This window comes from Aythya marila, assembly GCF_965140915.1.
Source record: "Aythya marila genome assembly, chromosome: 9".
Lineage (NCBI taxonomy): Eukaryota > Metazoa > Chordata > Aves > Anseriformes > Anatidae > Aythya > Aythya marila.
In genome coordinates this window covers 26,509,768-26,535,387 of record NC_139050.1, presented here as the reverse complement: position 1 = coordinate 26,535,387, position 25,620 = coordinate 26,509,768, and the positions used below count along the sequence as shown (strand labels likewise).

At 36.9% G+C, this 25,620-nt stretch overlaps 2 protein-coding genes across 4 annotated transcripts in view; one reads left to right on the top strand and one right to left on the bottom strand.

The window, feature by feature from the left end:
* Positions 1-25,620, bottom strand: part of WWTR1 (WW domain containing transcription regulator 1) — a 104,483-nt gene that overhangs the window by 24,187 nt on the left and 54,676 nt on the right. Inside the window, exons 3-7 of one of the 3 annotated variants that reach the window (XM_082767407.1) lie at positions 23,991-24,190; positions 17,026-17,159; positions 16,834-16,946; positions 12,791-12,837; positions 10,306-10,459 (exon numbers count right to left, since the gene is read on the bottom strand). In XM_082767407.1, the coding sequence (XP_082623533.1) occupies positions 10,355-10,459; positions 12,791-12,837; positions 16,834-16,946; positions 17,026-17,159; positions 23,991-24,190 (599 nt within the window). In that variant the 3' untranslated portion in view covers positions 10,306-10,354. The other 2 variants (XM_082767408.1, XM_082767406.1) reach the window with 2 other exon arrangements.
* TM4SF4 (transmembrane 4 L six family member 4) lies at positions 689-5,973 on the top strand. The gene is made up of 5 exons (XM_082766911.1): positions 689-1,112; positions 1,370-1,459; positions 3,827-3,960; positions 4,973-5,162; positions 5,471-5,973. The coding sequence occupies exons 1-5, from the start codon at positions 939-941 to the stop codon at positions 5,486-5,488; spliced, it is 606 nt and encodes a 201-aa protein (XP_082623037.1). The 5' UTR covers positions 689-938; the 3' UTR covers positions 5,489-5,973.

Sequence of the window (25,620 nt, the reverse complement as noted above, 5' to 3'; positions counted from 1 at the left end):
GACAGTTCAAGATGATGTACTTCATCATAGCACAAGTTTTGCAAGGCAATATACCAAGTCTAAGCATCCAGTGTCCATTAGAGAGCTGCAGGACTTGCTTTAACAGAGGTACTTGCTTGAGTAAAAAGCTGCATGCTCTGCTTGAACTCAGAAGTTTGTCTGCCGCACACAGTACAATTTTAAATGTAAACTTCATCTGAGCACAGATGAAATGTTAGACTTTGATAGAACAAAAAATGACAAACCATAAGAAGCAGGTCCGCTGAAACTTTTCTGACGTTTATTTTTATTCAGAGATACCAGCTGCAAAGCACAGCTTTCGTATTAATTCATTATATATTGAAAATATGCAAGCTGTCTGTTTCAAAACATTAAATGACTAGCTCAAACTTCCCAAAGAAAAGAAAATTCACTAGAACTTTTCTATTATACACAGTTGTTACTAACATAAGCTGATTCATTATGTGTTTCCATGTCAGTCTCTACAAAGTAGTTTGTAGAATGAAGGACACTGTATTGTAAAAATGATGATCCTGAACTAAAAAGAATTTCTACCCACAACCTGAGCCCAGATAACCAAGTGTCTCATTCACATTAGTAAAATATTAACAAAGGTCATCGGTTGTCATAGTAAAATGAGCAGTTGCACTGAACGTAATTTCATTTATGGAGGTTCAGAAAATTGACATCATGGCTGTGAGAATGTATAAATAACCAGAATACAGCATTTCAAATCAAAGGCAGCAACGTCTCTGAAGGGAGCATTCTATAGGTTAAGCTTATCAAGAGGCACAGCAGAAACTGGATTTTGCAAAAGAAACTGAGAAGCTTTTTAGAAAACATTTCTGAGAACATCTGAGAGATTTTTTCCTCTGTCTTTAGCTGTGTTTGCAATTTCTTTCTTTTTTTAAAAACAACAACAACAACAACAACAAAACATGTGCACTGGAGGCTGTGCTAAGTGCCTAGGAATCACTCTTATCCCTTTGGCTGTGCTATGTACACTTGCTAATATTTTGCTGTTTTTCCCTGGAGGAAAAGTGGTTGAAAACAATCAAAATATTACAGATGAGGTTTGGTACTTCGGAGGGATCTTAGGATCTGGTGTACTGGTGAGTATATAAATTCAGATATTACAGTCTTTTTTGTACCACCTAAACCATGACTTTTTATTGTTGAATTTTCTCAAACGTAGGCTCCAATACTGCAAATTCTTCTTTGATAAGCAAATAAGTTAAAAGTCACCCAATAGTTTAGCAATAAGTTACTTAATTTAGTGTCAAGGAAATAAAGACATAGAACTATTGCATTTAAAAGCAATTGTAATTTGAATTCATCCCAACTCAAACTGTATTTCTGCCTTTGGTAGATGATCTTTCCTGCTTTGGTGTTTTTGGGCCTTAAGAATAATGATTGCTGTGGATGCTGTGGTAATGAGAGCTGTGGAAAGAGGTTTGCGGTAAGTGAGAAGAAATGTGGCAAAAAAGTAAAAGATGTATTATTATCAATAAGTATATATACTTCTTCTGCTCGCAGTCATTGAGAGACTAGACAGATGCTCTCCAAATTGTAAGATGCAAAGCCTTATCATTTGGCTGAGCGCTTAAAGGTATAAATAGCAGGTTGTCAAAATGGTGTTGTACCTTTAATGTTGTGTCACAGGTACCAAATCTGTACTGCCTTGATATATTTAGCAATCACAACATACTAACAGTTGTGATCACAATTAAAATGAATTTCTGAAAGATCTGCACTTGGTTTTGCACAGCATAACAGTTCTCTCTTCAGCCATTTTTTTGCTGGCAGTTTTAAAAATTACTTTGACAGTTGTGCATTATATTCCCAGCTGATTGCAGGGCCATGCGGGAGGCTATGAATATCTTAGGTTCATAAGAAACTTCTGGTTGGAACAAGCCTTGGGAATTTACCTAACTCAACATCCTGCTTAAAACAGTCAGCCCTAAACTGGGCTCCACTATGATTTACATAGTGGATGTAAATCCTTTCTCCTTTCACACCACAAGTGAAAAGTTTCAAATGGATACATTTAGCCATTAGTGAACAACACATGCATGTTATTTAAAAGATGAGATTAGATATAAAATAGGCATATTCCTCCTGGAAAGTCTGTCCTTCTGAGATAAATTGTTTGGCATAAATAGATCATTACACTCTTTTACAAAGGAACAGATATTTCACTTAAAAAAAAAAAAAAAAAGAGTCATGGCTGTGAGATTAACAAAGAGCCTTCCCTAAATTCCCTATGATTCTGCCTCCCTGCAATCCCAAGAAAACTCTTTAGGAAAAAAAATGGAGGCACATATTTCTCTTTGTCACACTGCATTACCAACTTTCTGTCAACAGTGAACAAAGCTTAGCTTTCAAGACCACATATAACTCGGTATCTACCAAACCACTAATGTTTTGCTGCCAGACTTCCACTCACCACCCTGCAATTCAGAAATTCAGATGAACTTGGAGAACATCTATAGAGACAGAGGTGACCCTCTGAGCTGTGTGTGCTCTCCACCTGTGGTCATGCTGGCAAACATAAGATAAAGCATATGTAAGGATATTGCTGTCCATACAGCAACCTCCATTCCTCAGTGCCATACCTTGCTGATGAATCCTGCTACTGCTGTAGCTGGCTGAGAGACTGCGAATATTAGTACAGTCACAACACTATATTAAAGTGTCCTGGTGGCCTTACCACAGCATGACTGAGAACTGAACTTGCTCTTGTATTTTAGCAGAAGTATCATTACTATGATGTCTACTGCATTAATATAATTTTTGTTAGCCTCATCAGATATGCCAACATAAAAATGCATACCTGTCCATGTTTATGAACCATTTGGACAACTCCCTCATTAATATCCTTTGAGGCTGGTTAGCCCTAAAGTGGTCGGGCAGTTGGACTTGGTGATATTTGAAGGTCATTTTCAGCTGAACGGTTCAGTTCTGTTCTATCTCAACACTCACAAAAGATCCTTGTGCTGACATCTGTATAAGCACTCAGAGACTGGAAAGTGCATTTCTTTTTTTCCCCCCACCTATATCACTTTGATCCAGTAAAAGATATCCCCTGTACCTACAAACTGTTGTGGCTACCTCTATCTACAAACAATTAGGGTTTGAATTTTAAGTGATTAAAAAACAAGTAGGGCATTTTGGATATATTTGGACAATTTGCTTACATATTAGTGTATGCGAGAATGTACTAATGGAAAGCCAGAAAAATAAGGAGAGCCTTCTATTAATTCCAATTGCACTACTAGAGCTTATGGTGATAAGTACCTGTAAGAAGATAAAGAAAAATACACTAATACAAAACCTGAAGGGAAGTCTCAAGAAGGAAAAATAAAATTACTTGGTCCAAATATGACTAAGATAAAAATGTTAACTAGTAAAGGGTACTGTCGATTTTTATTTTATTTTTTTTAATGCGGTAAGTGGTCCAATACTTCAGTCTTGCTTATAATCTTCTGTGAAAGACAGCTTCTTCAGTGAAACACTGTACCTTGAACAAAGAAAATGCTTAGATAAATACTGTATAAACGTGAAGAGTGCCATCTACTGTGTAGGTACCAAGTCCATGAATCTTCAGGCAAAGACTGCCCTCACCTAACTCTTTCAAAACTTCTAAATACCAGTGCCAGTATACATTATGTATTTATCATGCAATTGCAAATTAAAACATTTCAGCTATTTAGCAGCTGACTGTTTTGACCATTAAGAGCTGAGCTTAGGGAATGTACCTTTACATTAATAGGGCACATTTCATTGTTCGAATGAGAATAAAAATAACATAATTTTTCTCTGTCAGATGTTTTCCTCTATAATATTTGCTGCAGTTGGAGTTTTGGGAGCTGGATATTGCTTTGTTGTGTCAGCAGTAGCCCTAAACAGAGGCCCTAAATGTAGTGATGGAAAAGATTGGCTCTATCCCTTCCAGGACGGGTAAGACAAGACAACAGGGAACAAATAAATAAATAATTAAATAAATAAATATTATTTAACTTTGTGAAACTTTGTGTAATTGTTAAACTTCCAAATCTATTGTATAACAATGGGAATTTTACTATTAATCCAAGAAATATGCTCTTTGAAGACCCAGCAATGCACAGTAATACTAATTAAGCAACAAGAACAGATGTGTAAAGAATACAATGACCAATCAAAACTATTGAGTTTCAAAGGAGCCAGTAAAGAGTACAGCACTCTAGTTTATTCTTGGGATTATAAACAGTATTCGAGGATAAATTCAGTCCATTTGATTAGCAGTGACATCTTTTATTGAAATGCAATGTTTTTCAAGTAATTAATGTTTATATCATTTTTATCGTGCTTATGGAATTTCAAAGTTGTCTCTTCCTCCCACTACAAGTAAAACGTTTGCTATCATTTTTATTTATCACTTCCACACAGACAGCAAGAAGGAAAAAATCTAATGCTGTAACCAAAGAAAAGCCCGGGGTTTCTGCTAGAGGGGGAATTACAGAAGATGCCATATTCCTCGGGAAACCCTACGATTCTTCCATGCTTTGTAGGTCCATTTAATGCACCACTAGATGTCAGCACTGCTTCGTGCAATATCAGAACTAAACCGACAGTAGGAAAGCCACTTGACTTCAGACAAGATATTAATAGGGATGAACATCATTTTGGCACATACTTGGCTATGGTTTGGTAATGTCTTCTTCCCAAAATACCACGAACGATTAGATTGTATCTAACACATTATTATCTTTGATTGTGCCTTCTCTTTTCAAATCAATTACTTCAAATGATCTAGAAACTACAAAAACTAATGTTATAAACAAAATGTGCTGTAATGGGAATACTTTTTTACAATACTGAAGGTAACAGAAATTCAGTCACATATTACAAGAGTCACAGCTTGTCAGCCATAACAGGTCACCACTCTGGGAGCTAACATCATATCCATAACTGTTGTTTCCCTTCTGCACAGGAATTATCTAGGTAACCACACAGTATGGACTATGTGTAAATCACCTGACACTATAGTTCCTTGGCACCTGACCCTCTTTGCCTTGCTGCTAGTGATGAGTGGGATCCAAGCAGTGCTCTGCGGCATTCAGGTTGTGAACGGACTCTTTGGAACAATCTGTGGGGACTGCAAATGTTGCGGATGTTGTGGGGTAAGCAACTGATGTTTTTTGCTCATTATTTTGTGTGCTGATAACAGCTGTATATGCACTTGACTGGCTGACAGTTTGAAAAACTAAACAAGCCTTCATTCACTTCACGGTGCTTCACAGCACCGTGATCATGTTTTCTAAAGTACAGTTAAAATCTTACAGTGTTGTCAAGTGATGAAAATATGATCTCAGTCCTTATTTGTGGGGTTTATCTGACAGCTTCCTGTAGCCACTGGAAAATAATAAAATCCTTTGGACGTCACAAGAACATTACCCACTAAATAATCTCCATATTTTTGATCTTCCAGGGAGATGGAACTGTCTAAATAATATGAACAGTGCAGAGAACCTTCTCCTCTTGGGAAGCTCCCATCTGAAACTGCTCTGGAGAGCAGCCCTCAAGATGTGTTGCCTCTGGCTAAGAAGATCAGAATGAAGGCCACTTCGCTCCACTGATGTTACGAAGCCCTGACTTCCCTTCTAGCTAGCCTTCCTGAAACCTCTCTTCATGGAATAAAATAAGTGAAATTCAACTCTCACAATCATATTTATTTTTGTAAAACAGCTTCCATTTAATATTTTGCCTGAAAATACTCTTTTTATTTTTCTCTCCTGAATCAGATTTCTAACTTTGGTCACAAAACAGTGCTGGTACAAGTTCAGTTGTTATGCAATTTCATCTAATTTCTTTTGAGATTTATCAAACGGCAATGTCACAAACAAGTGTAACTGCTCATGATTATATGTTTATGTACATGGAAAAGCAAGGACTTCTCTCTTCCAGACTGCTATAATTAAAATGCTTTTTATAAAGAGACTCTGTTACAAAAAAGATTCATTAATCTCATGGTGAGGTCTCTTTTCTTGAGTGTGTCTCACTGATGCATGTATTTAGCAGCACAACTGTGCCTGTCAGCATATGGTCAAAGCAATAGGCTGAAGAATAGACTGCTGTGGATCTCTAGTTGGCAGCATTATGAACCTGCTTGGACACAACTGTACCCAGCTTCAGAAATTCATTGAGAAAGGCCAATGCATAGCCTTTTTCTTAGCATGACAGGGTAATGACTTCTCCCAGCATTTTATTTCTCTGACCCATGACCAATTTTCCTGCTGTCACCCTTGAAGGAGGAAATATAACAACACAGCATAACAGTAGAAGATGAAACTGAAAACTGAGAGTATAAGGAAATTTGTAGAGAGACTTTCCCAGAGTACTTCCACAGACTAGAATTCTTTGTATTCCATGAATATCCTGAGAAAAAGGTTCCATCTCTGTATTTAACTCTTCTTGACAAATTTCTTCTCCACAAAGCTGTCCAGTTGTTTCCTGAATCGCAATATCCCTTCTATACCTGAACTTCATGTTGTGGGAAGAATCTCCTTTGCTCTGACTCTGCTGTCTGCTTATTTCATTTACTGCCTCCTAGTTCTTGTCTGCAAGAAAGATTATACATTTTCCCCATGACACCTAATTTCACAGGTTCTCTCATATTTCTTCTTAGTTGTCTCCTTTTTACCCTGAGCAAAGTTGGTTTATTTATCCAATCATATAGAAGTTGTTTCACTTTTTTTTTTTTCCCCACTTTTAATTTTTTTCATCTTTCCCCATTATACTCTGATAGATAGAAGGGACAGAGCAGCAGTATTTCTGGTAGTCACACTGCCCTATCAAATTTATTCCGTTCTTTTTAGAACAAATTATTCTTTCAAAACTTAAAAAAACATTTCCCTGAGAAAACAAGAAGAAAATATGGGGACTGAAGAAGACACATTTTTTCCCTAAAATTTCCTCCTGCAATAATAATTCTGTGCCCTGTGCTCAGGAGAAAAAAAAAAAAAAAGTTTTACATGCATTCTGTATCTATGCTAGAGATGTACAAAGAACTTCAAGGATTTAAAAGCAGTAAGAGGTGGTGAACGCTATGCACAAATGTTAAATAGCTAGATATATACAAAGAGTTACATTAATAAAGGCAAAGGGGCCTTAATGATACGTTGTGAAAGGTTAAAAAAAAAAAAAAAAAAAAAACTCTTTAGAAACAGCTGTCTCTCCCACCTGTTCTACTGCACTGCTAGGGAATTTGAGGGTACACTTTATATCACCACCCACTGATGCAACCATCTTACATTTACTCTTTCATCTGTGGCTAGCAGCTGTCTAGCACCTCATCTTGCATTTGTCTTGTTTTATTTATATGAAGCCTTTGGGAATATGGAATGTTTTAGCATGTGCAATTGTCAACTGTTACACTGAGTAGAAATCCTGGTTGCTTAAAGGAAAAACACTATTGTTTGAGAAATCTCAGTGATGCATCTGTTATTTGAAACTTCATTACTCACTCAAAAACCTGGCTGCTCAGTGACTTGAGTGCTGAGAGTATGGTGATTTTGACATTGTGAGGCACAGTTTCAACTGAGAGTTTACATAAAAAGAAACATAGGTAATTTAATAACTCTGATTACATCATCTTGAGCATGTGCATGTGATTTTAAGACTGAACATTTCAGCTTTCACCTGACAATACCGGTGCCCCTGCAGGGCTAAATTGTGTACAATTGGAGCTCTCTTTATTTATTGTCTGCAACAAATGGCTTGTAACAAGATGATCATGAACCACATGACAGTGTTGCCTGTCAGGGAATGATGCTCTAGCTGACAACTCTTAGCAAAAAAAATTGTTTCTAAAACTGGGAAATAGCACACACAAAGTTAAAACTTTTGTGCTTCCTTTATAATGTTCACATCAGCTGGGTGCAAAGGATGGTTTCTAGAATCATTCTATCCTTGGAACATTCATCACCTGCCCTCAGTTCATCTTTAGTTTCCCCTTAATGGCTTCTATGTTACTCAGTATAACTATCAACAAGGCAAACTGTTGGTGCAGCCTGTGCTGCCCGAGAGTGGGGAACAATGATTTCTTCATGTCATAGATATAGGTGGGTTCTTTACCCCAGAGACATCACAGTGATGGCCATGAGTGAAAAGCCACTACCTCCCACCCCCTGTATTTGTGCTGCCTCCCTCATGCTGTGGTTCCATCTTTCTCCCTTCTCCATGGGCAGTTATGAGGCTTGGCAATGCAAGTTCCAAAGCTGAAGCTGAAATGAAGCAGCCACTGGGGATGGGAGTGTTCGTTCATGCCTGCAGCTGACACCATCCCCACAGGACCCCGTGTGTTGCAGCCCACTGGATAGATCCAGGCACCAAGAACTTTGGGCGAGGGAAAGGGTGCCATTTACCAGTACTTGAAGAAGTGCACAGGTGCACAAGAGGGTTTTACATGGGCTCATGGCACCTCTCAAAGAACTGAAGGCAGTGCTGTTAGTTTGCTCCAGAACTCTTGCACTGTTGCAAAAATTGAGAAGATAAATATTGAAATTCTGCAAGACATTGTTTACAATATTGTTAGTTTTTAGAAGGAAACAAAACAAACACCCTAACCACAAGGTCTTGATTTTTCTGGACTACTGCACTTGAAAATAATAATCACATCGTAAAGAGTTAAAAGACAGCTGGGGGAACGGACACACATTGCTGATGACAGAGGATAGTGTGAGCTTTGAGGACAAGATAGAAAAAACGCCTAGGAAAGATTTTAACTTAAGCACTGCACTGAAAATAACATTGTCAGAATGCCCTCCTGACAGAACTCTATGGAGACAATGTTAGAAGTAAAGCTCCAAGAAGACACATGCACACTATTTATTCACCCAGTAGAAAACTGGCAGCAAAGTCTTCTGTAGATGTGCAGCTGTTGGTGTAGCCTGAACAGGCTTTCTGAACTTATGCAGGAAAAAAAAAAAGAGAACAGAGGGCCCACCAGTGGCACTGCTACATTAAATTGTTGTCTAGGAAGGTCAGACTATTGACACTCTTCCTGCAAAATGGCTGGGCTCTTGAATTCATCACAATCACAGGAAGTTCCTCCCTAATGAATAGTTTTATTATAGCTCTTATATGACAAGACGCAGGGAGTGGCAATCTGCACAGAACACTGCTGACCAAACTGGAAGGAAGGCAGAGATAACTTACCAGCTGTGAGTCAGCATCATTATGAAAAAACTGAATGACCTTCATAAACAAACACACACTCAGCATTTCTGCCAAAGAAACCTGATTAATATGCCTGAGTAAATTAAGAAATGTTTCTCAAAACAGGTTCACAATCTAATGCAGTATTATTGCCTAGGGACATGGTATATATCACTTATGTTCTATAAAATTACATACACAGAAGACTCTGGTTCTGTAGTTGATCACCTAAAACATCTCTTTAAGTCATCTTGAGCTGCATCAGCAAACCAGAAGATACATATAAATCCTCTGTAGATTTACATAAACTTCTTAGTCCTTCAGTGTTAAGAAAAAGGGCCCTGCTTTGCTGCAACTGATAGGGAAAAAATGCAGAAAGAGAGCAAAGAGTCTAATTTTGGATAAACACTCATTTTCAGTTTGGAGACTAGATTCATACACTTTCATGTATAAGAAGGCCAGACAGACCAAAGTAAGCTGATAAAACATTACATTTATATTTACACCTGCTAAATGTAGGAGATCCTCAGAAGTCTGTGTGATGCATCCTCCATAAAATGGGTGATTTCAGACACTATTTCTGAGAGCTTTGGTGCCCATATATAGCATACCAGTTGGCATAGTCCTACATTGGGAGAGTGCTTTCTCTCCACTGACCAGTTCACTTGCAAACGCACAACAGTGAAGTAAGCGTATAAACAAAGTATTCCCATTTTATATGTGGAAAGACTCACTCAGAGGAATGACACGAACTGCTGAAACCTCAGTAGTAAATCTGCAGCAAAGAGGACAGAACAGTTTCTTCATTTTCCCTGCCCTTTGCTCTTTGCCCCAGTCTGTGGCATATGCCATACATAACCTTATCCAAAAGCACATTTTCATCCAACTGGAAAGCAAGTATTGCCCCATATTTTCTTACCCTAAAATGGGTGAAATATTTTGGCTAATACTCGTCTTCCATCTTTAAGTTTTTTTTGTTTGTTTGTTTGTTTTTGTTTGTTTGTTTTAATGAAGTAATACAATGTTCCCTTTGGAACAAAAAAAAAAAAAAAAAAAGGCATCTTAAAATGGAATTGTTTATAAATATTGCACATACTATTTATTATGAGGACCCCCAAGCAAGAAGCTGCAAATAGTTGTCCTTTTTTTTTTTTTTTTAGGTTAAAACTAAAGTAAAATAAATGACTACCTTTAAATTTCTGTTTGGTGAAGATTCCAGGGCTTTTTCACGTAGTAAGCAGAGGATATTGTTACAAGCATTCTAACAATTGATTAGAATAAATTGTGTTAGGAAATGATTCTAGGAAGAGTATTAAGTTTACTTAACAGTGACAGTTACATTGAATCTCAAATCACCTAAGAGCCAAATAAATTTTTTCTACACAATATAAGAATTGCTATATAAGTTAATCTGAATGTTGCTATTTTAGATGGTAGTTGTACAAAACTATTCTCAGGTAGGTTAAAAACACTAAGCAATAGACCTGCTTTCAAGAGTGTATTAGATTACTACCTGTATGTGGACATAAATCACAGCATGTGTTAGAGCACAGTAATTTATAAAATATACAGTGGCACACAGCTGATGTCTTGGGAACCCCAAAATGCCCATATTGGGTCAGCCATCTATGATTTAAAAGATTTTAAACCCAAAGACTGCATGTAGAACTGATGGGCTTAATAACCATAGGTGGGTGGCCTTGAATTGGGCTCTGTGGGAACCCCTTTATGGCATCTATGGGTGATGGATGTGTGCGTACATTGGCACATGCTGTAGAGTGGATCTATAGAAAAAATCAGTACCCGAGGCTCAATGTCCATGCTACACACATTTTGGTGGTTTTGTTTCAGATTAACTGCAGCTTGGGCTGTTGGCCTGATTTAGTTGTAAGGGCACAGTAGATGCACTCCTGAATTAAATGTTCTATATAAGTTAAATTTGTAGTGAATCCCATTAATGCAAACAAAGTAGATAGTTGAGAGATTCACTTCAAAAAGCAGTCTCCTGATCCAGAGAAAGGTACTAAAGTATTTGCATTCTACATTTTAATTACATGCTATGGGACAAAATCCCCCTTTTTTTGTTGTCTAAAATCTACTACCAAACAATCAAATCAGGTAACTTTCATTCTTCATTGTTACCTTCCCACCGCAATCATGTTAAGGGCCTTCCTAGTCTTGTCTAATATTGAAAATGTGTCATTATCTCTGATCAGATTGATGGCATTTTTTTAAGAACATAATTGTATTTCCTTTTCCTTCACATAATAAAGTATACAGTTCTGTAATTTGCTGTTTTTAATCCTTCTGATAACAAAACTAATCTCTTGCAGAACTAGACACAGTCACTTCCAAATTTCTTTACCAATCAATAATGGATACTTCAAAGCACAGCATTATTTATGCCTTGTTAGGCCTAATTTTTCCCTTAGACATTATTGCAAATTTATTAGTACATTTCAAATGAAATACAATGCCATGTCATTCTCTATTACGGAATACTTCCAAATGTCTTTGTGATAAGATTTAGCCTTCATTATACTGCATGATTTCATACCATCTGTAAACTTTTCACCTCACTCTTCACCTGTTTTCCAGATCATTGCAAGTACATTCCATAGCATAACTCCCTGTGCAAACTGTGGAAGAGACTGATACTACCTCTTTTTCACAGAATCACAGAATTGTCTAGGTTGGAAGAGACCTCAAGATCATCGAGTCCAACCTCTGACCTAACACTAACAAGTCCTCCACTAAACCATATCCCTAAGCTCTACATCTAAACATCTTTTAAAGACCTCCAGGGATGGTGACTCCACCACTTCCCTGGGCAGCCCATTCCAATGCCTCACAACCCTCTCAGTAAAGAAGTTCTTCCTAATATCCAACCTAAAACACCCCTGGCACAACTTTTTTGAGACAACATATCCTTTTATTGCTGCTATTTACAGTGTTTCAAATCAGTCATCAATTCATAGGTGAATATTTCTATTTATGGTGTCAGAGTTCTGTTTCTGCAGCAGCCTTTTAAAATTTTACTGAAAATCTGAGTACACTTGATTGATTGGATCTCTTTTTCTGCATTTCAACTCTCATTAAAACCATTAGGCATCAAGAGACTCAAGTTTAGGACATCTTCAGAATTATTCTGTAAAAGTAAAGAAAAGATATTCAAATACAAGCACATGATATTTAGGTTTCATGGCTGTTTCCTAGGAAAGAAGACTGTAATTTTCTTTATGCAGAATTTGAGAAACTTCTTGTTCTTTATCAGAGTGAGACCAATGCACTATTTAAGTCCTCCAAACAGAAATTAATGGAAATGGACTCTGTGCTGACTTTTCTGCTTAGTGAAAATTTTATTAAACAGATTGTAACCAAGCCATTGTGTTAGTGAATTACAAGGGACCACAAAAAGAAACAAGTAGTGGTGGCACTGGGAGCATGTTGGAAGTATTACATGTAAAACTGTAATTGTAACCAATGTCCAAAACAACTACTATTAAACTGAAACCGTAAAATAACATTTCTTTTGCTAAGTGCCAATCATTTAATTTAATGTATATCTTTTCCACAGAATAGATGCCTTTACCTTTATTACAAGCATGTACAGTTCTCCAGGAAGCATACAGTAAAATCCTCAAAGGAAAAAAAAATAATAATTAATAAACAAATACGTATCCAGAATTTTAAAATTCATTTTATTTTTCAGGTACAACATCAAAGAAATAAAATAATAATAATAAAAAGCAGATTCAAACCCTCAATACAACAGTTTGATCTGATTGCTTTTGATACATACAATCGGTTGCGAGGTACTCTAAATTAATAACAAATATAACACGTCATATAACAAGATGGAAAAAGTAAATAAAAAGTTAAAGTATTAGCATGTACATGGATGCACTATATTAGGAAAGAAGTTTATTTGAACGCTCATGTTTTTCTGTATTCAAAATAGACATTTTAACCCTCTCCTTCCCCCATATAGCATTTGTTTTCAAAAAGTCAAACCCAATCCCTCCCCAAATTACATTCTTATGGTATTACCAAAAACCAAACTGTAATTAACAACACTCCATTACTCTGTATCATCAACACTTCTGTATGCCACCCTCAGTGATGGTGCAGCTATACAGCTGGCACATATACTGCATTTATTCTACATGTAGATGGCATACATTTAGTGAAGTAACTGTTCAAAACCTGAAATAGTACAGTAAAATATTGTCAACAAAAAATTAAGTTTCAGAAGAATTAAATGTGCTTTGAATAAAAGTTCTACCATAAGCCTGTTTAAAGCTAGAAACTGTTTTTAAAAAAGAACTTAAAATAGATTTTGCTGTTGCTGTGCTTCATCTTATATATCCTCTCCATTACAAGAAATAAAAGCTTACAGTATAAATAATCACTTTTAACTTAACCATGGTTTGGCTCATGACTGAGTAAAGATCCAACCTAAGATTCTGGTAGTTGCTTTACACTGACAATAATGTTTCACATAGTAGCACCTTCTTGTTTTATTACAGAATATGGAAGACACGGTTTCTGATTTTTTACCTCTTTAACTTTTTGAACATAGACACCTAACCACTTGAAACACTTGAAAGAGGAATCAAATTTCCAGCTTTGTAATTCTGATAAACGTATGTGACTTCAACAGAAAACTGTATCAGTTTTCATTGTAAGAGCTGTCGCCTCCATTTGATGAGAATCAGTGTAGCCAAACAGAAGCCAGTACAGGCTAGCTAATTCACACCAGATGAAATCTTGACCTGCTTGGAATATGATGTATTATGACAAAACTTAAATTTACAGTAGTACTTACTTACTAGCAAATTAACAAACTGCGTTTTCTAAATATAATCTAATGATGAGCTTTATCAACCGAATCATACTGGAGCATTGATCTGCAGCTATTTTAAATTGTTCTAGCACTGATGTCTTTCAGTCTGTTAGGCAAATAATGCAGTGCTGAAGAGCTGACCTTACAAGTTGGCACCACAACCAGATGCCAAAACACCAAAAATTCTTTCACCACAGTTTTTCATACAGTGAGTTATGCCAAAGAACAAAGCCATTTTTCACTGTGGCTGACAACCTGAAGTAATCTTAAAAGAGATTAATCATAGCTACAGCAACATTGGTCAGCCCTGCCCGGTCCCTTGTTTGTGGAAAAGAAATTTCTGTTACTTCAACAGCACTAGCAGAAATTAAAAAAAGAAACAAAACCAACCAACAAACAAATGAACAAACAAAGAAGACCCCCCGAAAGAATGAAAGAAACACAGTGACCATTCAGTAATTAAATTCTGTGCACACATATCTCTGCTGTCACATTGCATTTTATATTAGAAAAAATATATATATACAAAAAGAGCTACTTTTCATTATGTAATACAACTCCATGACTGTAAGATGTTGCCTTCCCTCTCCTTTTTCTAAATTTTGATGTGAGAATTTTAGGTTTCAACTTTTGGTATAATGTACACTCATCAGTTCATCAACTGCAAGGTAGTTTACTGTATCAAGTTCTACTATGTCTTCTATTGAATGCTGGTGACTTATTTGGTGTGTATCCCATTTTGCAGTGACCCTTCCCAATATGGATCAAATTTTGTTACATAATCATTCTACTTCCAAGCCTTTTCATGCTCCCATAACTTCATCTCTGACCTTTTCACCTACGTTCATCCCACCAGATGGAAAAAAGTCTTTAGTGATCAATACTCTAGCTCATTGGTAATATCTTACTAAGTGTTGTTAGATCTGAAAAACACACATTTACACTGAGTGCTACATCTCTTCCTCTCTCTACACAACCCAGATTAAGCTCAAAGAAAAGTTTTCACGCTTTTCATAAAAAGACATTTTTCAATATAAAAAGCTTAAATTCATAGATTATAAATAATATATCCTCAAAATATTTAAGAATTTTAGGACTTCATTTGCATTTCAGGGGAACTAGATGCTTTATGTCCTTGATGCCTTCTCAGTCCCAAACCTCTGAGAAAGAAGTATTTGTAGGATATACAATAGGTAGAAGTGCAAAGAGAACATTATGCCTTGTGTCCTGTACACAAATTACAGTAACTGAAAGACTTAAGAACTATGCAACTTTACAAGACAAGTAACAATACTGCTTAGCTTTGCCCTGATAAAGTTACCATCTTTTTTCATGTATACAACTACATGTACAGTTTGACATTGTCAGTTAAGCACATTACTGAAAACAGTATGAGCGAACACTTTTTCCCACTACATATGATATTACCAAGTTGTGCCACATTTTTCTGTCTTGATTTCAACAGCAGCTTTTTGCATTATTTGCCAGATTTTTATACATAAAAATTGTTTGTTCATGTGTTAATTTACAAAATTGTAGTGTTTAATATAATAAACATCAAAATCTAAGATCCATTAAAAATTGCTTTTTTGTAACACATTATTTTAAAAAGTGTGCAGTTAGTACCAGTCTGTTTTATTTTACAACACTATAGCAGTGTGAAACTGTTGCTGAACAATCCTGGTACTTTAAAAATGAAAGCATATTTACTACCTGAAAACTATACAGTAATATACTGAAAAAACAAACAAACAAACCTGCAATAGTACTGTTTGTGCCTTTACAAATATATAATGAGAATTACTATGGCTGATATGGATCAGATTTAATCTATAGTCCACACAGCACAGTTTTGCTAATAATAAAAAATATTTTTAAAGCTTAAAGAAGTTGATAAAAAAGCCTCTGATAGTATTGTCATAAATATAGTAATAAAACTGCTTACATGGTCTGTTGCTGTGCTGGTTTTCTGAACCAAGTGACCTAGTAGTTAGCTTTTGTGATTCATTAAGGGTTTGTGATGTTAATCAATACCTAGAAGATCAGTCAAAGACATGCACAAATGACACTAAATTTCTGTCCTTAAAGTGAAACATTTCTGCCTGATCTGAAAAGTAAAAGAATTATACAAATGCGTAAACTAGTGTGTGCTCTTCTGAAGAGGAAGAAATACATATTTATGTATGATATTTATGTATGTGTATCCATATATGTATTTTACATTTAAGTTAGTGTCAATCAAATCCACGCAGAGATTAAACTAACAAAAGTCATTAACGCAGTAATCTCTGAGGATTTTCAGATATTCTACCTCTATCTAAAGAGGAAAAAGAAACTCTGAATTACATTATAGGCTGAATCAGCATTGAATAATGGATGACTACAGCCATGTAAGGAAGGGCTCATTTTTGTTGAGTACTGACTCCACATCGTTCAGGATAGGGATCAAGTCTTCTGACTCTAATGTCCCAAGATCAACATTTGTTCCTGGAAGACAGTCGAGGAAATCAGGGAAACGTGTTTGTTGTGTATTTATGTTCATTGTTGTCTGTGCTATAGTTTCTCCTGGGAAAAGTAAAGAAGAATTTTTATACCAAACTCTTCTTAGAAGTAATTTAAAACAACACACTTAATATAAAAATTACCCTCCCTGTTTCCCATAAGCATTTAAAATAATGCCTATCCTCTGCAAATGTTACCTTAAAAAATTACACAATTATAAAACATTATTAGCTATAATAAGACATTGTTAATATCATTATACTTTAAGGTAAATCAGGTTATTCTACCTGTATCCATCTCATCTACGTTGCTGAGGAAATCTTCAGGTGTTGTTGGTATACTGTAGCACCCTAATCCCAAACCACTGTCTGTACTCTGTTCCCTGGAATGGTATGGCCCACTATAAATAGAAACAGAAATTGCTTTAGAGAGACAACTTTAAAAGTGTAGATTGTCTAATATGGAGGACATGAACTTGCCTGTTCAAGAAAGGATCAGATCCATTATTTGTAACAGGTCTCATGTCTTGTGTCATGGCTGCTGTGCTCACAGCTGTTTGAACTGGGGTCATGTTTTCTGAGTCCATGGGAAGTTGCCTGCACAGTGCAGCTTCCTGAAAAGGCAAATAAATAAAAGAGAAAGGTTATTCCAACAGCTCAGAATCACTGCAGTCTCACAAAAGAGAACCTGCAATATATATACCTCTTTTTATTCAGGAAAGTAATTCTAAACAATGTAACTGATGACAACTCTACAGCTTTGCAGCCACAGAGATAATAGCTACAAAGTCAAACTACCTATGTTGTAATTTAGGACAACTTGTATGTTGCCCCACCATAAACACTGATAGGTCTGCACATTACCACCAATTATTAATTGCCTGTCCACACTTCAAGGGCCAGCTAAATCCAATTGAGGGTTTTCACGTGTCTATGAGAGCTGTGCAACATTCAAATTATAATTTCAGTTTACTTTTCAGTGAGGTCGGCTACTCTGAGAGCTGGAGTAGGAATAATAAAACAATTTAAAACATCAAATTTAATCTCTCATGTGTTTCTTCTAACATCTTACCTTAAGTGAAATTGCTCTCAGTATAAACTGCTGGGCAAGAGTTAGAACTATGAAATCACAGAATATCCCAAGTTGGAAGGGACCTACAAGGATAGCTGAGTCCAATTCCCAGCTCCACACAGGACTAAGTAAAAATTAAACCCCATTCCTGAGGGCTTTGTCCAAATGCTTCCTGAACTCCAGCAGGCTTGGTGCAGTGACCTGGTCCCTGGGGAGCCTGTTCTCGTGTCCAACTACCCTCTCAGTGAACAACCTCTGCCTGATATCCAGCCTGACATTCCCCTGTCCCAGCTCCATGCCATTCCCTTGGGTCCTGTCACTGTCCCCAGAGAGCAGAGCTAGTGCCTGCCCCTCTGCTCCCCTTGTGAGAGAGCAGCCCACCACCACAAGGCCCGCTCCCCTCAGTCTCCTCTTCTCTGGACTGAACAAATCATGGGACCTCAGCTGCTCCTCATACATCTCGCCCTCCAGACCCTTCGCTATCTTTGTTGCCCTTCTGATGACAAACTAGATGATATAATTTGCTAGATACCAAAGCAGAATAATCCAAGTTGGAACCATAAAGTACTTAGCAAATTAGAAGAAAACCACTGCAACCAAGAATTTAATCCAATAACAAACCCTCTGCTTAATAATAAGTATCTGCCTAATGATCTGTCTCTTGTATACTGTCTTAAAAATGACAAACGAGCAATTAGAGCCAAAGGAAACTTTTTTCAACTCTTCCTGGAAGATAAATCCTCCTTGTTGTAGCTCCATGAAACAACCATGACATCTAGTGGTACAGAGTTCTAATACAATTATTGTTTGGCTCCACAGAGATGTTCCAAACATCCCAAGACCTTAAAAATACTGAAGCTGTATCAGTAAACCTGTTTCAATCAACCTAATTATTATTACATATTTTTATGAAATAAGGAAAATAAATGTTTTATTTAAAGTGTAGTACAAAACCTTTCTCTGCTGAATCGGTCACTCAATCATTCTCCCAAATACAGAAAAATAAACAATTTTTTGAGGCTAGAATGTAATGCTTTACTATGTTTGCAATTGATTTGTTCACTAAGGAGGACCAGTCTGGTCTCTGCATTAATAATGCAACCATTATGCATTGGGAACTAAAATCTATTGGTGCCCATTATCATAATGCTTCACTTATAATCAAATTGCCAGTAACTGACTGATAAATAGTAATCTCCATTAGATTATGTAATTATTTAATAAATGCTAAAAATACGCAGACTGAATAGTTTTAATAGTTTACACATGATAGCTTATGTATGTCTGTGAAAATATACAAATCTCAGAAAATGGGCAGACCTGCTTTTTTAACTGTCTACATGAAGATGGTGAAAATACTTTTTTAAATATAAGAAGTAAATAGCAACTGCAACAACACAAGCAAAACTAACACTAGCAAGACAGAGAGAAAGAAATAGAGAAATAAATAGAGGAAGGAAGGAAGGAAGGAAGGAAGGAAGGAAGGAAGGAAGGAAGGAAGGAAGGAAGGAAGGAAGGAAGGAAGGAAGGAAGGAAGGAAGGAAGGAAGGAAGGAAGGAAGGAAGGAAGGAAGGAAGGAAGGAAGGAGGGAAGGAGGGAAGGAAGGAAGGAAGGAAGGAAGGAAGGAGAAAGAAATACAGGAAGATACAGGAAGAAAGATGAAAAGGAAGACAGCGAAAATGATGCAGGACATACTTTGCCAAGATTTTTTTTTGTTAAAAGTCCAATCCAGAGATAAAGTTCATGTCTTTAATACTTAGGCATTGAATTTTCAAATCTTACTGGAGAGAGTTCCACGCTAAAAAAGGTAAGAATGGAACAAAAAGAAGAAATAAAAGCCTTTCCCCTAGTTTGACAATATGTAAAATACATGTTTGTTAGCACTTGGCTGTCATTTCTAAAAATCAAATGCTATTACTAAAAATAAAGTAATAAAATTTTTCTGTGCAGGCTGTAGCATGCAAGTGACCTTCTATTCTTGAGCCACAAAACCGTGATAAATTTTCATCTGTGTCCCCATACACCACTCCTTCTACAGCTGCTTTTGAGCCCCTGTACCTTTCCATACACACATTTATGGAATAGGATAAGGGGATTAGAAAGCTACCTATGAGATGCGTTGCTTTTTTGTGACTATTCTTGCCCTTCCAGATGAGCTGAAAGATGGCATTTGTACATGAAGAGAAGAACACTTGGATATCTTTCCTATATGACACTTTCAGAGATTTTTTACTGAAATCAACTCTAGTTACTTCAACTTCCAAGAAAGCTCTTCGGCAGCAAGCAGATTTCTCCCATTTCCTTTGGAAAGCTGAGAAAAACAAACCAGTAAGAAAGAAAACTCTTTCCAGAATGACAAAACTGAGCAAGGAAACTTTTAAATGGAAGTTCAGTCATACTGGCTTGCTGAAACACAACGCCCTTCCTGCATGCACTGAGTTTGCTGTTCTAGCGGCTTTACCAACTAATGCAGAGAAGGACAAAGCAGTAAACAAATCCCCTAAGCAGAGTGCCTCCAGGACCACATGCTCCTTCAGGCTGGGTATGCTGCTCCACCCAAGCAGCTGCAGCCAGGAGTGGCTACAGGGAGCCAGCAGCTGCTGCCAGGCTGAAATCGGATTTGTTGAAGACTGAAAGAATTCCTCCCATCTTGCTCAAGCTCTCTGCACCTCCTTGGAGTCGCCTAGCAGCAGTGCACACTTTTAGTCAGCATTTTTCCCTTAGATAGGTCACACTAAAAAAGCAAAAACAGTAGCAAAGGGTCCTGTTCCAGAGTGATTTGCCACATTCTTCTCAGATGCCAGGGTTCACTGCTATTCAGGCTAATGGCAGGAAGTGTACAAAGTTCTGTTGCAAAGGATAGATTTTACATCTTACCTTCCTCGAGTTGCAAATATGTTGTCTCCTAGAAGCTAACCCAGTTCTGGAAATTTTAGTAATGCAAAGTGATACTGTCCTGCTTTATATCTTAAACAAAGAGCATCAGTGCAGGGTGCTACACAGCATAATAAGCATAATAAGTTGAAGACTTTATTAAGCACAGCACAGCTGCATAATGTTTTACACGTATTAGTTTCAAAGTAGAACAGTCAGCAGGGCAGGGAAACCAGCCATTGTGTTAATGGTTCAACTGTTCTGAAGCTTAATTTGCTCTTGCTCTGGAGCAAAAACAGGTCCAAAGAAAGTAGAAATAGCTAGCTGCATCATTAGCATGATGACAATATGACTAAACTCAGAGCAAATTAGGTCCACTCTCTTCCTATGGCCAGCACTATTACGTTCTGAGCTCTTGATAGTAAAGAATGTATGTGCAAGACTTGGGATTACTGATCAGGTCAGAGAACACTACCTTGAACGCAGTTATTCTGCACACACAGGTGATATAATGTAATGTAGTTCCCAGAAATTAAGGTAAATGGAAATTGATCATGGGCACAAGACATTGGTGTCGGCACAGTTTTTAGACTCAGGTCTGAACCATAAAAGTCAAATTCAGCCCTGAGACAAGTAGATAAAAAATTTCAGAGACATTAACGGACTTGTATCTGCCTTTCACATGCCTGTTCAGCAAGAGCACTGAGCACATGCTTAACTTTGAGCATGTACAAATATTCACCAAAGATGTTGGGAATAATCACATGCAAAAATAGGTGTTTCCTCAGGATTTATAAAAGGAACATAATTTAATTTTTTTTCTTTTTTCCTTATTTTCAAATGCTGTTAGATAGTGCTGTACAGATTCAAAAACTATAAATGAATTTTAATTAATTTTGTTAAAGAGAATTTCTTTAAGTTCTTATACATACATTTAGAGGAAGGAGATAAAAGAGTAAAAATATAAATGTTGCAAATATATTATCATAAACTGTTTTTACAAATACTCTCACTAAAATTTTTGCAATTCTGCTTTTTTTTCCTGTTTTTTTCTTTTTTTTCTTTTTTTTTTTTCCGAGAGGAAACCAAAACACTGGTCACTAATTCAAGATTTTCATGACTGCTGCTTATAAAATAAAACAAATTATTTGTGAGTATATTTCCCTTTTGATAGATCTGCTCTGATCATCCAGAACTCTATTTCACACCCACTAAGTGGGTATGTCCCCTTTTCTTTGCTACCCTACAATGCCTACTAGAGGTCATTTAGATGTTCCAGTCTGTTTTCAACACTGATATATTTTTTCTCACTAATTCTCCTCCAACTTGTCAGAACAAGAGTGAGTACCACTCTTCACTTACTTGTGGCTACCCATCCTTTACACAGACTCTGCTACTCTCCCTTAAAGGTCATCTAAGTGTGAGGATTTTTCTTAAGTTTCTTTTTGCATTCTACAGAAGTCACTACCATTTCCAAAAATTACAGCAACTTAAGGTACTCTAACACATCAGAAAAGTTCAGCCTATTGTCATCTTTATCCTGGTCACAAACATGTTTTTAAGTGCTGCCAAGACTGGTCACACTGTATTTATAAATACAGTATAAACAATTGTTACCCTGAAATGACCCAAAGGCAAAAGAGCTGCAGACATGAAATAGTAATTCCACAGAATTATTAATTTCATAGAGGCTGTCAGTGAGGACGGGTGACCAGGGAGGAATACAGAGACATTGTCCAAGCATGCAAATATGACATCAGGAAAGCTAAAGCCCATTTAGAATTGAATCTGTCTAGGTATGTAAAAGACAACAAAGAAGGGCTTTACATATGTGACAAAAGGAAGACCAGAGGAAATACAGGCTCACTGCTGAATTACACTGGCCACCCAGTTACAGAGGACCTGAGAAAAGTGAGCTACCAAATGCCTTCTTTGGCAAAGTCATTACCAGAATGACTGGCCTTCAGGAATCCCAGGTCCTGGAGACCAGAAGAAAAGACTGAAGCAAGGTAGATGCACCCTTGGTGGAAAAGGACCAGGTCAGGGAATAATTATGCATGCTGGACATACTAAATCCATGGGCCCTGATAGGATGTAGCCATGAGTGTTGAGGGAGCTGGCAGATGTCATTGTGAGGCCACTCTTGATAAGCTTTGATCAAACATGGTGACTGGGAGAAGTGGCTAAAGACTGGAGGAAAGCAAATGTCTCTCCTAACATCAACAAGAGCAAGAAGAAGGACCCAGGAAACTACAGAGTGATCAGCCTCGTCTTGATCCTTGAGAAGATGATGAAGCAGCTAATCCTGGAAAACATTTCCAGGAACAAGAAAATCATCAGGAGTTGTCAGCATGGATTCCCCAAGAGGGTCATGCTTGACCAACTTGATAAACAACTATGATTATGTGACTGGCCTGGGAGAAAAGGCAAGAACAGTGAATATTGTATACCTAGGCTTCAGTAAAGCTTTTGACGCTGTCCCCTATATTTTCCTCACAGAGAGGCTGTTAATGTGTGGGCTGGATGAGGTGAGGTTTGAAAACTATCTGAATGGCTGAGCCCAGAGAGTGGTGACCAGTGGCATGATGTCTAGTGTGAGGCCAATTTGTGATTCTTTGATTTTTGTGAAAGTCACCATTTTCAAAGCTACTTGGACCTGTAACTGTAGCGTTTACAAGGTCACTGGCCATAATGGTGATATCCTTGGTAAAATTTACTTAGTTCACATTGTTCCTAATGGAAACAGGTTGTTTATTTTCTCTAAGGAAGCTGATTAATATACTGTGCAAAGCACAATATCATCAGTAGAGTGGTCTCTAGCAGAATAAAAGACTCTGTTTATTTCCTTAAGGCAGTGTAAAGGAAACTACCTATCTATTTTATTCAATATGAGTCATTATACAGAGCTAAAACTTATGAAATAGAAAAATAAACAAAACACCTACAGAAACACATCTCTGAAAAGTCAGCAAAATTGAGGTACTCATGTAATATATGAATGTGTTTTTATTTCAATTAAAGGTAAAGGTTGCAAATTATAAAACTGGGATCAGATTCAAGAACAAGCCTGTATGTTCTGCCTTATCTTCAATGAAGCATGAACATGGTCTTTTACGGAAATCAAAGTAGACTGAGAAATAACCAGTGATAGTTGTTCTAGATTTATAAACAGCTGTTAAACAGAATTTGGTCTTTACATTGCCATCATAGAGAGTAAGAAACAGTTGAGGCCTGTGACTCTTGAGTCTCTTTCCTTATACTTTGTTTTCCAAGAACTGCTATATGACATTTTGTGCTCTGCTCAATGCTAGTTGAGAGAAAAAATGAAATGTTCTCTGTTCATGAAGACTCTATTTGTATTAGTTTTTTGGTTATCCTTACCTAAAGCAATGTTTAACCTTGACATAAATTAACAGTGCTACTAATTGTACCTGCTAAAAATTTGGATGCATCGAACCAAAAGCTCTTGAACAGAATAGAAGCGTATCCTCGGTGTTACCTGTCGCAGTAACTCCTCCTGACGCATCCTAATTCGCTCCCTCTCCATTTGGATTCTCTGGAGCCTCAACTTCTGCTGCTGCTGCTGCTGTGTGGTCAGTGCATTGGGCATGTTCAACAGCCCTGGCTGTGGGGTCTGGGGAGGACGACTTTGCTGTGAGATAGCTGTGCTGTGTGTTATTTGGTGTTGGTGATTCATAACTGTGGGAAAGAAAAGAAATCAAGTCTGATTAAGAACAATTGTACTTTAAGGTAACAGAATGCCTACGACACATATTGCTCATCTACAGTGAGTAGAATTATCATCATTAGAATTATTTACTTCTAATGATCGAGAGAACTATGCTACCTGGCAAGATCTGATACTAGTAATTGCTTAATAAATAATCTGAAATATTTTATATGTGTATGAAATTTAAATACTTAAGATACAACAAGTATTTAAAGTCATATTTTGAGTAATCTGATCCAGTGGAAGTTGTCCCTGCTCATGGAAGGGAGGTTAGAACTGGGCGATCCTTAAGGTCCCTTCTAACTCAAACCCTTCTATGATTCTATGATCCTGGTATGTTCAAATATTTACCTAGTCATAGGTAGTAAATGATATGCAAACTTTTTAATTGAAAACTTCTCTATAAATGTGTACCTATAACATGCAGTGAGCTAGCTAGATGTTTTTGGTAATCATGCCACAAAGCCAAAATAATCAACTGGAACTTTCACCAGGAGGTATCACTTGTACATAGAAACAGAAACATCCCATCTCTCTGAAGATGTTTCCCTATTTGTAGTGGGAAAAAAAACAGGAGGAAAATGAGACAAAGCAGGGTGGCTGCACAGCCTCTTTTGTACCTCCATTTTGTTGATAGTATGTGACAATGGTTAGTATTGGTAGAAAAAAAAGTAAGTTACTCTAAGAGTTAGGTTTGATTGGACCTCCATTTTATTTTTGAGTAAAATACATCAGTTCTCAGCAATGCAATGCCTTTTGTGTGCCATAGAATGAACAGTTCTTTTCTTCCTCCACATTTCCAGTAAAAAATACATACAGTGCCTAAAGCCAGTCTGGATAACAAGTGATACCCACATACTGCTTTAAAATTGACATTTGTGCAAGGATTCTTTCACTAGTGAGGCAATAATGTAATTAACAAAGCTCTACTGTTTTAACAAGAATATCCCAGGTACTAAAATACTTCCTAAAAAAGGTACAATGTCTTTCTTTCCAAAGGACTATGATTTGTATTTTCCTTTTTGTCTTTCACTCATTGCTCTTACCATATGAAAACAGAAATCTCAACTCAGTTCTCTGCTTCTCAGACCTGGATATTAATGTTGTGCATATCACTGACCTTGAAGGATATGGTAGAGCAATCCCTCTTGAAAGTGTGCATTGAAAGAAATGGGTTGATGATTTTAAAGCCTGGATCAAATGTATGATACACATACAATGCAAAATATTGATCTTAACTCACTCTACTAGTCCCAAGTTAAAAAATTAAAAGAAAAAAAAAAAAAAGAGAGAGGTTGACTTCTTGCTAGTTAGTTTTTTGCCAAATTGGGTGTTGCTTGTTTTTCTGCAGTTGGAATAAAGCAGGTACACAGGCATTGGGCCAGCATAAACTTTGCCT